Genomic DNA, 15,158 nt, shown 5'->3' with positions numbered 1-15,158 from the left:
TCTTTAAAACAATTAAAAAAATAATTAGTTTAAATAATATTGAATGAAATAATGATATGACAGTTGTGGAAACGTTCTACTCCTCTGATTATCCGTCTGACTTTCTTTTTTTTGAGCACCCCTGTCATTTTAAAATATATCACACGGCGAAAATGGCAAGTATAAAAGTTCCGTTTCGTGAGGTGCGCACACAATGAGCAATTTTGGCTTTACCAAAGGAATCCCTCAGGTTTTTCCAAACTTTGTAACAAAAATTTCCTCCTCTCCCACGGCTGTTGCAATTTCTAGCCAGGAATGACTGATCATCTGGTTATCTCTATAATCACAGATCATAAAGATGTGTGTACAGTCGTACCTGTTTCAGACAAAATCTCTTCAAAATGACTCATATATAACTCAAATTAAATGAGGCGCTGCGTGAACTGTTCGCCCAAGTCTCAAAAAGAATAATCATGCACTCCGCCGGCCAAAATCAAGTAGCACACACCCAAAGCACACCTCCGCAAACACATCGATGACGTTACATTCGCCATGCGCACTCAAGTGAACTAGCGAATGCTAAAACCAGGCTTAACTGATCAGCAAAATAATACACTCTCTCTGAACATGTTGTGTCATGGAAATACAAAAATCAAATATTGCAGGATTCACTATTTATTCACAGATAGAAATAAGCAAAAACATATTATAATCCAAGAATATTTAGAGGTCCCTACAGATGTTTCTAGTAAGACCTTGATTTGCTAGCCTAGTTGTGTCTGACTGTGGTTCGAACTAAACTTTGCATGACACCAGCCAATTTTGGGCACCTGTGTGGTAAGGATGGGGTTGTGATTTTCTTAGGATTGGCTTTTAGGATATATAGTATTTATGGCAGTGTTTCTCAAAGTGTGATGTATATATTATATATATATATATATATATATATATATATATATATATATATATATATATATATATATATATATATATATATATATACAATCACACCGGTGTGATCACGTTTAGTTGCATCCCGATCAGCTGCTTAACCCAAATCTGATGTCCTGCAGTTACTCGTGTTGAGCCAGAGAAAGACACAGTCAAAGCTAGTCATAAATCAAATTAAATTTATCAGTATTACAAACAAATAACACAGATTTTTTTTTTTTTATATATACACATAGGTAATGGCAAAACTTTATTCACACCACATACACAATGTAACTAAAGCAGCAGAACTGCCACTCTGCCCAGTTTGTTCATGTTGATTCACATTTATTTGCCTTCAGTGTACGCTGGGGGAGCTTCTGCAGGAGGATGTTGAAAGCATGGTTCGGGGACTTCTTGAGGGTACTGAATGTACTGTTGGGGGTTTTCTGCAGGAGGGTGTTGAATTAAAGGATTGTTGACCACAGAAATCTGCAGGATAAATTGTACATGGTCAGCTTGAGTTATTGGTTGCTTATTTAACAATTATTGTCATATTAGCAGGGCTTGATTTGTGGCGGAACACTCCGGATCTGGCCCCTCTGAAATCTGATCCAGCACCTCATTTTATCGACTCCCCGCTGTTCACTTTCACTTTCTTCCGTGACTCCCCAACCCTCTTCACTTTCGTCCGCTACAACCAACCTCCACTCCATGGAGTTACATCCGCGACATCCCTATCTGCTATCCAACTCCTTGCTACCACCCCGACACTAATACATCCTCAGGTAGCAAGCCATATCCATTACCCCGATCTGTTCCGGGACTGCTCGATTCACAAATTAAGCACTGCATATTACCCAGTTCTTCCCACATTTACAGTACACATTAAAGGGTATATGGAATTTTACTTGGTTCATTCACAAATGGTTTTTGCTTATAGATGTGCTAAAACTGTTGTAATGTGTTTATTTACATGATTATTATCATACTGAATCTCTCCGAGAGTTGTCATGACAGAACATAGGTAAAGAAGCTGTTTCCTTTATCTTATCTGATGGGTTCAGCTGATGTATTTCTCACCTGAGGATAATAGCAGCAGGTGACTTTACACCCAAACGCAGACAAGGAGAGGGAGATGAAGAACTCAAGGATGGCGAACACCAGCAACACACCTCTGATTCCCAAGAAGAGAGTCTGAGAGAACATTCAGCATGAGCATTCAGGATAACAACGGCAACAAAGAGAAGTCAAGAATCTGTAATCATTTAGCTGCTATACTGATGAAACTAAGTGATGTTTAAAGGTGCCATAGAATAAAGATCTGGACATGCCTAGGCATGCGTTTTCAGTACATGCAAATGGCACACCTTGAGCCTCAAGCACCCTTGTTTTCTCATTGTCATGTAAATCATGTGTGTAAAATCAGTGTCATATCATTCAGATCTTACTGACATTTTTCTGTGAAAAGACACCAGTAAACATGAGAAACTCATCTGTTTACATGGAGCTTGACATTAATTCCTGCTTTTGTTTTCAGATTCATTAACCTACAAAACGGGCGACTTAGCTCAGTGGTTAGCATTGTGGCCTCACAGCAAGAAGGTCACTGTTTCCATTGCCAGCTGGGTCAGCTGGCATTTCTGTGTGGAGTTTGCATGTTCTCCCTGTGTTGGCGTGAGTTTCCTCCGGGTGCTCCGGTTTACCCCTCAATCCAAACACATGCGCTACAGGTGAATTGAAGAACTAAATTGGCTGTAGTGTATGAGTACGTGTGTGAATAAGTGTGTTTGGCTGTTTCCCAGTACTGGGTTGCATCTGAAAGGGCATCTGCTGTTTAAAACATACAGTATGTTCTCATTAAATACTCTAAATACATCCGTGTTGATTCATTTTGTCTATATCAGGGGGGTCTAAGCTGTTTGTACCAAGGGCCAGATGCAAAAAAAAAAAAAAAAAAAAAAAACGTTCCGGGCAAAAAATGTTACATACATCACACATCACACAGACACGCAAATATATATATATATATATATATATATATATATATATATATATATATATATATATATATAGATTTATATATTTATATATGTATATATATATACATATATTAGTGCTGTCAAAATTAGTGCGTTAACGCATGCGATTAATTTAAAATATTTTATTTTTTATTTCCTGTTGTGGTGGACGTGTGTTTACCGTGCGAAGAAACATGGATAAGACCAAGGAAGCACTTTCAGAAGGCAAGTTTCAGTATAAAACAATTAATGTCGCATTACCAGGCTCTCCAGAGTTTCATGCAATTTCGTATGTTTCATTTTTAACTTTCGACTTCTGTGTTAATGTACCGCATGGTGAACGGAAAAAAAAAAAACCCCTCTACATTTCGTGACTCGGTGGTCCTTCAAGGTAATCAAAAATCGATGTTTTACATGGTAGACTCGTAATAATTAATTATGATTAATTATCTTAATCATATTAAAATCGGAGTTTTGGTGTCCATGAACTGAAGTCGCGAGCTGTCAAATGACAGAGCACATTCCTTTGCCTTTCAGCATGCGCCCTTCAATGTGTTATTAAGTTTGACGTGTTCCCCCTTAAACGCAAGTGTCTGCTTCGCGTTGTTGTGTCAGAATCCTTGTGAAATACAGCCATACTTTAGAACGCTTAGTTTAAGCAAATTTGATTAACGCGATCATGCGTGTTGAATCTGAAGGGAGAAGCTCCGGCTGCGCTGTCCTGCGTGCGTTTCTCTCTCTCTCTCTCTGTGTGTGTGTGTGTGTGTGTGTGTGTGTGTGTGTGTGCGTGCGTGCACTAAATCAGAAAGTTACGAATTGCTGTGAGATTGCATTGCACTCTTTAGCTCCCATCATTCAAAAGAAAAGGTCCACATTGTCCCCCGATAATGTCAACAGACTCGACTGTTTTAGCAACTGGCTGAATGTAAAGGAGGACTGTGCAAAATTGTTTCTGCTTTATAATTAATGTTCTCAACTCACAGCAATACAACTTTGCATTGAGTACAATTGTTTGTATTCTATACTTTATTATTATTATTATAATTTTACGTTTTCCATATCTGCAATTCCTGTATTTTGGCATTTTTTTGCAGTCCACTTAGAATCCAACATGGAAATCAATGTTTTCTTCATTGGCATTGATTGTTTTGAAATGTAAATGTCATTAACATGCCTGTGTTTTAATTTCTATAATAAATATGGCGGTCAAGCAGGATCTTGATGGTTTATTGTGGGTATGTTGTTTACATGAAGAAATCTGTGTTACAAGTTAAAATAAACAATTATATTTTGAATTTAAATAGTTTTTGTCTTGTGTTTACATAAATTTTACATTCGAATAGCCAAAATTACAAGTTTCAGTCTTTTAAATGCGAATAATTTTCAAAAAAAAAGTGTGATTAATTAGTTTTTTTTTAATCGATAGACAGCACTAATATATATATATATATATATATATATATATATATATATATATATATATATATATATATATGTATATGTGTGTGTGTGTGTGTGTGTGTGTGTGTGTGTGTATTATGGAATTATTTTAATTCATCGTCCAACTGTGTTTCTAGATGTTTTTAAAATCTTTAATCTTCTCTGGGCAAATTACAGTTGCAACACTCATCAGACACATAAATTCTCCTTCAGTGAAGGGTTTCCTGTGCTGTGGGATTAGCTGAGCTACCTCATAACTAGCCAGCGTAGAATTTTCTTGCACTTTATTAGCACGAAAAAAACTGCTGTTGTTGAGCTGATGGAGCAGCCGCTGATTGTTTTATTTTTTGATCCGGTTCGGCACCAGTGTAAGAGCTGAAGGCCAGGGGCCTCATGTATCAACGCTGCGTACGCACAAAAACATTGCGTACGCCAGGTTTCACGCTCAGAATCGCTCACGTTTGGATTTACTAACAATGAACTGAACGTGGGAATGTGCGCAGGTTCACGGCAGCTTTCTGGCTGGCGTACGCACATTTTTTGTGCGTGTCTGTTTTATTTCCATTGGCGACTCCTAGAGGCAGTTGTGTTAAATTCCTCTCTACAAAGTGTCTGATCCTTGCAATGGCAGCTGTATGAGACGGGTTCATCTAGTAGGTATGTAAGATTTCCATACCATACAGTTGACCAGCTAAACATTAAAGCACAATTTGCAGCAGTCGCCTGTTTTCCCAATGTAATCTGAGCGATCTACTGCACGCACATTGCTATAAAGACACTATCTGAAGATGAATTTGCATGCGTGAATCAGAAACATTTCCATTCAATAAATGTGCAAATAAAATATGATGCACAGACTTATTGATGATTCCTACTTGTCTTTCTCGTGATAAATAGTAGGCAAAATATGATATGTAGCGGGGGAAAAGAAGAAAGAGTTCATCAGACGCTGGATTCGAGCCGAGTTCATGCTCGAACGTGTCAGTACATGATGACATGTGTCTTACGAGCTGCGCCACTGAGACTGTTCAGAGTGCTGCAACATTTTACAGCTATAAACCAGACTATTTTTTTTTAAATGCACTCAGTGCGATGTTCAGACCCAACTGTGTCAACCGTATCAGCTAAACTCTGCCACTCTATTTTTTTTTCTTTTGTTGTTAATTCCGAAAAACAAACTTGCAAATAACACCGCTTTTCTCCGATCTACCTCCGAAAGCAGCACCTCCAATTCACATTCTGTTCAAAGTTTCTCTTTTTGCTTGATTTTGCCGTTGCTTTTTCGTTGGGTTTTGCCATTAGCATAGTCATTAGCATATTCATACGGGGGAGGAGGCAGGGAGGGGTTTTGTGCTCGTGCATGTTGCGCTCTTTTTCACGTTCATTCAGATGTACAAAAGAATATGCGTGACACTCGGCGTACGCAGTGTTTCATACATCTGAATTTTTTTCTGCGTACGCACATTTACAGCTTTGTGCGTACGCAATGTTTTAGTAAAATTTCCACGCAAGTCTTCGTACATGAGGCCCCTGATGTTTTGTTTGATAATGTCTTTTAATATTTTATTCCTTCATTACTGCAACTGAATCCTGGCTAATTAGACAGACACATGTTCCGCTGACCTCTGTGAAGAAATATTCTTTGCCCCAACGTTCTTGGTTGTGCCATGGCTCGCCAAAGCGTGGTTATCAATTATGTTTCAGTTCGTTTTACTTCATAACAAGAACTGCTGCCTAATTGAAGGCATGTCATATCGACACCCGGTGGTTATTTATTGAATTACGTTCATTTTGTATGGCGGGCTAGATTCTAGTAATATTTATAAAAAGCCTCGCGGTCCGCCACAAAACTGATTGCGGGCCGCAGATGGCCCGCGGGCCGTAGTTTGGACACCTCTGGACTACATAAACATAATTTAGCCTATATTTCCTGCACAACACTTAATTTAGGATCAGTTATAGACAGCTCTTCTCTTCTGTTGTCTTTTGACAAGAAATCTTCTCTACAGTTTTTGATCAATTTTAAAGCATCATTTTGCAAATGAGCTTATTAATATTCACGACCCTTCGAAATCAGGTAAGACTTTTCCATTCAAATTTCTTTGGTTGTAAATGGACCTATTGAGACTATACAGACATATATGTAGATATCAGAAAACAAGATGAACAGTGTGTCAGCACATTCTATGGCACCGTCAAGTCAATATGTGTATCCGGTGTAAATGAACAGCAATATCGTGTCAGGTTCTGGACAGCATTGGACAGATGAGTGCAGATTACGCTTGATTTTCACAAGTGCACCGGTCACACAGTGATCTTACTGTAATTATACAATATAAAGGTAATACAAAAATTATATTAATATAAAAGTTGATGACTTACCTTATAATTATAACAATAATAAGAGTCTCCACAGTAACGAGGTGAGAAGGGTCCAAGAGCCAAATCCACTGAAAGCATAATAATGGCAATGCCTGCAGCTATAGCACTGAAAATGTTCATCCCGAGGGAAGCTCTCACCTACAGTAGACACACAGAAATAGAAAGGTTTTGTAAAGTGTGTTAACACACTGTGGTTAAACTGATGACAGATTATATGGAAATTTCTGCTTCCAATGCACTATTAGTGCACACAAATATATATATTTATGTACAAATCCTTACAGAACAAATCACATGTGCCCAGTGTGTAGACCCATGAAAAGAGCAAGTGTTGTGTACATACCAAACATAAACCGGCTGGTGAATTAATTTTGCTGTCAGCAGCAATGGAGAGCGAGCCTGCAATAATGTACTGAGAACAGAGCAAAAAATAAAGCTTATGTTGGAATATATACAGATAAACACATGGTGCTCAACCAGAATGAGCATTTAACTGCCACATGAACTGACAAGAACCTTGCTATAACACATGAGAACCAATCAAAAACCATTACCCCACTGACCATCACGTTAATGTGGCTGTAAATGTGACAGTAAGATGTATTCTGGTTGATTACCCACTGTAGCTTGTGTTATCTAGGACAACATGCTAAACTGTATGATTGTTTCTTACTATCAGAGATCCCCAGTAAGAAACGCCGCTGAAGACAAAGCTGGAGTCTACATAAACTGTAGACACGATTCCCAACATAAAAGTCAACAGACCAATTATTATCTGGACAGTCTGTAAGGAGTAAGAGAGAACAGTGTAAGGACAAGAGAGTCTTTCGTGAAGTAAAACAGAATAACATGTACAGTTTTGATGTATTACAGACGTATAGGAATGAGTTTCGGTAAATACTGAAAATTAAAGGACTCAGACTCGAACTCAAACAAACCTTACAAACAGATTTGATTGATGCTACACAGTAAAACTACGAAGAATTACCCTCTATACCAGGGGTCACCAATCTCGTTCCTGGAGGTCCGGTGCACTGCAGGGTTTAGCTCCAACTTGCCTCAACACACCTGCCTGGGTGTTTCAAGTATACCTAGTAAGAGCTTGATGAGCTTGTTCAGGTGTGTTTGATTAGGGTTGGAGGTAAAATCTGCAGGACACCGAACCTCCAGGAACAAGTTTGCTGATCCCTGCTCTAGACTATAAACTGTGTGTTAATGTGTGTTATGCTAACATTAAAATTAATTGTCTGTGTTTAAGGGAGATTTCTCACCCCGAGGGCTTTTGGTTGGCCTTTCAGAAAGGCCTGAATTCCTTGAAGAGGTGAAACTCCTGCTACATGCTGTATGTAAACAGGCACAGAAGAACTGGTCCCAGTCACAGTTGGTGCTGTTTGTGTCGGTGGCTGAAGCTGGATGACAATCGTTGAAGGATTCATGGCTCCCACAGTCGACATTTCAGTTTCAGAGTATCAAATGAACCTGTACAAAATCAAAATAAAGCAAACATATCTAAATGATAGCATTATAAATAATACTGACATTCTACATTTTTGAGACTTTCCATAAAATCCAGCATAAATACAGTTCTGCTACAGTGGTTATAGACACTGGTCAACCATTTCCCTTCAGCTTATCTCTGACAGAATGTGTGTTTACATCTGAAAACATGAGCTGTAGCATTCAGGAATGGGTTTTTTATTTAGAGGTTTAACACCACATTGTTACGGTGCCAGATCTATTTTTGTGGTGCTGCTTATGTTTAACTAAACGGACAATGCATTGATCACCAAAAACACACTCAATGACTGCAAAACAGTAGCAATTTAACCAAGTATGTGCATTGGTAATCCACTGATTTCTAAATATTCAATCAAATTAACTTAAAAATACCACAAAGATTAAAGAGAAGATCAAAACTTCATATAATTTTTATTATAATATTTTCACAAGTTCCAAACTAATTTGATTCATTCATTCACTTTCTTTTTGGCGGAATGAACTGCCAACATATCCAGCATATGTTTTTGCAGCAGATGTACTTCCAGCTGCAACCCATCTCTGGGAAACAACCATACGCACTCAATCACACGCACACACGCAGCAAACAAACTAGCTGACTCAATTCCCCTATAGTGCATGTGTTTGGACTGTCAGGGAAACCGGAGCACCCGGAGGAAACCCACATGAACACTGGGAGAACATGCAAACTCCACACAGAAACGCCAATTGACCCAACTTCGCATTTTAACCGCCTGCAGCGCATTGCTTTTCTGCTGCTGCAGGCTGTACGCTCATATTTAGAGTAGGCTTTGTCTGTGGAGGGCTTAGGGGCATATCTTGAAGTTATGGAGCAATGTTAAAACTATGTTGTTGGCTAGATGGCAGTGTAAATCAGTTATTAACGTCTACACCAACCCCAAACCCAACCATCACGGTTATAAACATTTATACATTCCCCAAACCTTAACCCAATCATCATCGATATTAATGTCTACACCTACCCCAACCCTAAACCCAACCATCAGTTATTAACATCTACAGCAGGGATTCTCAACCGGTGGGCCGCGCGATAGCCTAAAATGAACTCTTATTATAAAGGGTGTCACGAGATCTCGCAAGATTAAATCGCAACGAAATTTTCGTCGAGGTAAAAAGTTGTCTCGTGAGTTAAATGTTATCATGATGGACTGTGAGGGTGAAATTAGCATTGAAGATTGGAAGCAGGATTGAATTTGAACCACAAATCAAGTCCTTTGCATACAACTTGTAGGCTGGTTTCTGTGATGCACATGTCTCTCAGTTGGTCGGGCGGGTGTAACCGCTTTCTTTTCTCTCACCGGAGTGAGATGTGCAGAAAGCCGCATTATTGAAGTGCAGTACAGGTAGGTAAACGCGGCATTCAAACTATTACCATCATGTACTGTGGGACTTCTAGTTGAAGGAAGTTGGAGCTAAACTATGCAGGACTATGCAGGAGTTTGGACACCCTTACTATAGGGGAAAAGCCAGTCAAAGAGTTTGCTATTTTCCATTTTTATATTAACAAATATTTTGCAGTGTTTGCCTAGAATTCAAAATTAAATAAGATAAAACTATTGCATACATAAAATTATGGGAATAATTATGGAAATTGCATACAGAAAATATGTAAGTTCATTACAAGTAAAAAAAAAACACCTAGATTATTTAGCATTTTTACAATCTATTTTCCATTCATATATTAGCAAAATATCTGAAGACTATTCCATTCATATTCCTAATCAATAAGGATTTCTTTAAAATAGTGTGAATATCTCGTCTCGTTTTCGTGAACCTAATCTCGTGTCTCTTCTCATGGAGCAGGCGTCTCGTCACACCCCTACTTAATATTATATTATAATTTTTGGATTTTATTATTAATATGCTATAATAAAATTAATAAAGTAATGCACTGTCTCCTGTTCTGTGATTGATTACTTCAAACTAGGCACAAAAACAGCCTCATGACCGTGTCTGCAACTAGTACACGTCTCTTCATTCACAAATTATGCGTGAAGTGAAAGTCTCTCTTTGTGTACTTTTGTGCGAACTCTTTATTATATCAGCATAGTTGTCCAAATTAACGTCCTGTGGGTGTTTTATAACAGACGTGCGCCTATACAGGAGGATCTAGCGAGGCTTAATGGTGTTTCTGCCATAGAATGTAAAATAAACTCGCATATGAGCTTCAGACGCACTCTGGCAGAGCTGTTCACTGCTGTCAGCGATTTCTCAATGATGTCCAGCTGCAAACTAAACCGCCATCAGATTGACATGTTTCAGCAGATTTAGGGTGTTTTACTGTATTTTACATTTGTCTGTATATTTTTGAATAGTAGATATTCAGTCAGTCTAGTTTAAAGCAGAAGCTGCTCTTTTGCAACCTGTTGACCTGGTTTTCAGTAAATCTGTGTACATTTCATACAAACATTTTAGAGAAAATGTGAGACATGTGGGCCTTCAAAAATTTATCGGAGAAAGAAGTGGGCCCCGAAGCCCAACCATCATCTTTATTAACATCTACACCTTCCTCAACCCCAAACCCAACCATCAGTTATTAACATCTACACCTTCCTCAACCCCAAACCCAACCATCAGTTATTAACATCTACACCTTCCCCAAACCCAAACCCTCAGTTATTAACATCTACACCTTCCCCAAACCCAACCATCAGTTATTAACATCTACACCTTCCCCAAACCCAAACCCTCAGTTATTAACATCTACACCTTCCCCAAACCCAACCATCAGTTATTAACATCTACACCTTCCCCAAACCCAACCATCAGTTATTAACATCTACACCTTCCTCAACCCCAAACCCAACCATCAGTTATTACATCTACACCTTCCTTAACCCCAAACCCAACCATCAGTTATTAACATCTACACCTTCCTTAAACCTAAACCCAACCATCAGTTATTAACATCTACACCTCCTCAACTCCAAACCCAACTATCAGTTATTAACATCTACACCTTCCTTTAACCTAAACCCAACCATCAGTTATTAACATCTACACCTTCCTCAACCCCAAACCCAACCATCAGTTATTAACATCTACACCTTCCCCAACCCCAAACCCAACTATCAGTTATTAACATCTACACCTTCCTTTAACCTAAACCCAACCATCAGTTATTAACATCTACACCTTCCTTTAACCTAAACCCAACCATCAGTTATTAACATCTACACCTTCCTCAACCCCAAACCCAACCATCAGTTATTAACATCTACACCTTCCCCAACCCCAAACCCAACCATCAATTATTAACATCCACACCTTCCTTAAACTTTAACCCAACCATCATCTTTATTAACATCTACACCTCCTCAACCCCAAACCCAACCATCATCTTTATTAACATCTACACCTCCTCAACCCCAAACCCAACCATCAGTTATTACATCTACACCTTCCTTTAACCTAAACCCAACCATCAGTTATTAACATCTACACCTTCCTCAACCCCAAACCCAACCATCAGTTATTAACATCTACACCTTCCTTAAACCTTAACCCAACCATCATCTTTATTAACATCTACACCTCCTCAACCCCAAACCCAACCATCAGTTATTAACATCTACACCTTCCTCAACCCCAAACCCAACCATCAGTTATTAACATCTACACCTTCCCCAAACCCAAACCCTCAGTTATTAACATCTACACCTTCCCCAAACCCAAACCCTCAGTTATTAACATCTACACCTTCCTCAACCCCAAACCCAACCATCAGTTATTAACATCTACACCTTCCCCAAACCCAAACCCTCAGTTATTAACATCTACACCTTCCTCAACCCCAAACCCAACCATCAGTTATTAACATCTACACCTTCCTCAACCCCAAACCCAACCATCAGTTATTAACATCTACACCTTCCCCAAACCCAACCATCAGTTATTAACATCTACACCTTCCTCAACCCCAAACCCAACCATCAGTTATTAACATCTACACCTTCCTCAACCCCAAACCCAACCATCAGTTATTACATCTACACCTTCCTTAACCCCAAACCCAACCATCAGTTATTAACATCTACACCTTCCCCAACCCCAAACCCAACCATCAGTTATTAACATCTACACCTTCCTCAACCCCAAACATCAGTTATTAACATCTACACCTTCCTCAACCCCAAACATCAGTTATTAACATCTACACCTTCCTCAACCCCAAACCCAACCATCAGTTATTAACATCTACACCTTCCTCAACCCCAAACATCAGTTATTAACATCTACACCTTCCTCAACCCCAAACATCAGTTATTAACATCTACACCTTCCTCAACCCCAAACCCAACCATCAGTTATTAACATCTACACCTTCCTCAACCCCAAACCCAACCATCAGTTATTAACATCTACACCTTCCTTAAACCTAAACCCAACCATTAGTTATTAACATCTACACCTTCCTCATCCCCAAACCCAACCATCAGTTATTAACATCTACACCGACCCCAACCATCACAGTAATTAATGTCTACAGTACACCTTCCCAAAACCCAACCATCATTATTAAATGTACAGCCACTAGTTGTGGAGGCTTTCATACTTGACTCCTTGCCATTGTACTGTTATTTGCAACCCCAGGGGGGCAACAGATGAAGTCAGCAAGTGGAGTTGCATGAGTTGCTAAATGGATGGATATAGTTATATATATTAAATGACTTGGTTGTGGATACATTTGAGGAAAACTCATGAAAACATCTGGTGAAAATGTTCTCTGGTAAGTATTTCTACCATCTTGCCAACTACATCTCGTTGGATATCGATGACGTCAAGTATTTACTATAATTTAACATAGTATATTTTGTTTTTCAGATGAATACATTTGGTTTAATTGGATTGGAATACCACTGTTATAGAGGTTGAGATTTACATAATGTTTATTCAACATTTTTATTATATGATAAAACAGAGATACACTGTAGAAATATCCATAAAGTTTTCTGTATTTATTTTTTTCCATATTTATTTCTGCTTTTGAGTTTATTACGGGATCTTGATCTTTCCTACAACAACTGTTAACCTTGAAACGTTTGTTTTCTGCACATGTGTAATAGTGTGCGGTGCTATATTGTCTGGGATGGTGTTGTACTGTATATTACGCTACAAACACCCTGTAGTAAGCTGCAGCACATTATCTGTAATTTTGCACTTATTTCTCTAGATATTTCTTATACATTATATAATTATTACAAACAACTAAAATGTCAATAAAGTCACTTTGCTAAACTGTAGAGTTGAATTTTCAGCATCAGAAGTGAACAGAGCAGATATCAACATCCCATAATGCAATTCACAACCATAAATAAACACAAAACATGCAAACTGTACATTAACAGATCTGTTTTACAGTATAGAATCAGTGCAAAACCCGCAGGTCAACTGTAGACCCGGCCAGTGTGCACTCTCTCTACACAGCTTGTGTTGTTTTCTAGGCGTAACGGTCACATGTGTATTTACCTTGACAACACAGCACAAGTATATCTCACTTACATTTAAAAAGCCATTAAAGCTCTGCTTGTTACCAAATAAAGGGAATGCGTTCATTATTATTGTCTTACCAGAAGCAGAATCTCGTCTTCAGCCGTGCTTTTAGACTTCACTCTGTGGCTCGGCTGATATAAGGTTACACCAGCGCAGTGTTTCCAGTGTAATGGTTTCCCAGAAAGCAGGAGGAAGCAGGAGGAGCTTGTGTAATCATGATGGATGGCACAGCTGGCCACCATCTCATGGGATAGAGCAAACAACCAAACAGAAAGAAAAGAGAAGTATTCCCAGATGGAAATCTGATGTGCAAATTACAGTTGAAGTCAGAATTATTAGCCCTTAAAATTAGTTTTTCTTTTTTAAATATGTCCCAAATGATGTTTAATAGAGCAAGGAAATGTTCACAGCATGTCTGATAATATTTGCTCTTCTGGAGAAAGTCTCATTTGTTTTATTTCAGCTAGAATAAAAGCAGTTTTTAATTTTTTAAACATCATTTTAAGGTCAATATTATTAGCGCCTTTAAGCTATATATTTCTTTCAATAGTCTACAGAACAAACCATCACTATACAATAACTTGCCTAATTACCCTAACCTGCCTAATTAACCTAATTAACTTTAAGCTGTATAGAAGTGTCTTGAAGAATATCTAGTCTAATATTATTTACTGTCATCATGACAAAGAGAAAATAAATCAGTTATTAGAGATGAGTTATTAACACTATTATGTGCAGAAATGTACTGAAACCATCTGCTCTCCTTTAAACACAAAATGGGGTAAATAAACAGGGGGGCTAACAATTCAGACTTCAACTGTATTAAGAAATAAAAATTAGAAATAGAAATAGAAATTATTATCCCTCCTGTGCAGGATTTGTTCCTTTTCAGATATTTCTTGAATTTGCATTTATATTAAATTGATATTTAACAGATTAAGATATTTTCACAGTATTTCCTATAATATACATGTTTTTATTTCAGCAAGAATTAAAGCAGCTTTTAATTTGTTTAATTAATTATAAGGTCACTATTATTGGCCTCTTCAGCAATATTAGTGTTGGATTGTCTCCAGAACAAACCACTGTTATACAATGACTTGCCTAATTACCCTAACTTTACCCTAATTACCCTTGTAAAGTCCATTTAAGCTGTATAGAAGTGTCTTGAAGAATATCTAGTCTAATATTATTTACTGTCATCATGACAAAGAGAAAATAAATCAGTTATTAGAGATGAGTTATTAACACTATTATGATTAGAAATGTGTTGGAGAAATCTGCTCTCCGTTAAACAGAAATTGGGTGAAAAAATCTAAAATAATTCTGACTTCATCTGTAAAATGTCATATTTGCATATAATTATATGCAATT

General features: G+C 38.0%; 1 protein-coding gene across 2 annotated transcripts; it reads right to left on the bottom strand.

Annotated features, from left to right (window-relative positions):
- Positions 1-1,139: 1,139 nt before the first annotated feature.
- ms4a17a.11 (membrane-spanning 4-domains, subfamily A, member 17A.11) lies at positions 1,140-13,970 on the bottom strand. 2 transcript variants are annotated; one of them, NM_001017670.1, is given in 7 exon segments: positions 1,140-1,401; positions 1,993-2,106; positions 6,753-6,890; positions 7,096-7,164; positions 7,426-7,536; positions 8,024-8,231; positions 13,862-13,901. In NM_001017670.1, coding segments are annotated over 6 exon segments (759 nt in total). In that variant the 5' UTR covers positions 8,207-8,231; positions 13,862-13,901; the 3' UTR covers positions 1,140-1,257.
- Between the last annotated feature and the right edge of the window lie 1,188 nt (positions 13,971-15,158).

This window comes from Danio rerio, chromosome 4, assembly GCF_049306965.1.
Source record: "Danio rerio strain Tuebingen ecotype United States chromosome 4, GRCz12tu, whole genome shotgun sequence".
NCBI lineage: Eukaryota > Metazoa > Chordata > Actinopteri > Cypriniformes > Danionidae > Danio > Danio rerio.
Note: the sequence above shows the minus strand (reverse complement) of the source record. Positions and strands in the feature narration are given on the sequence as shown.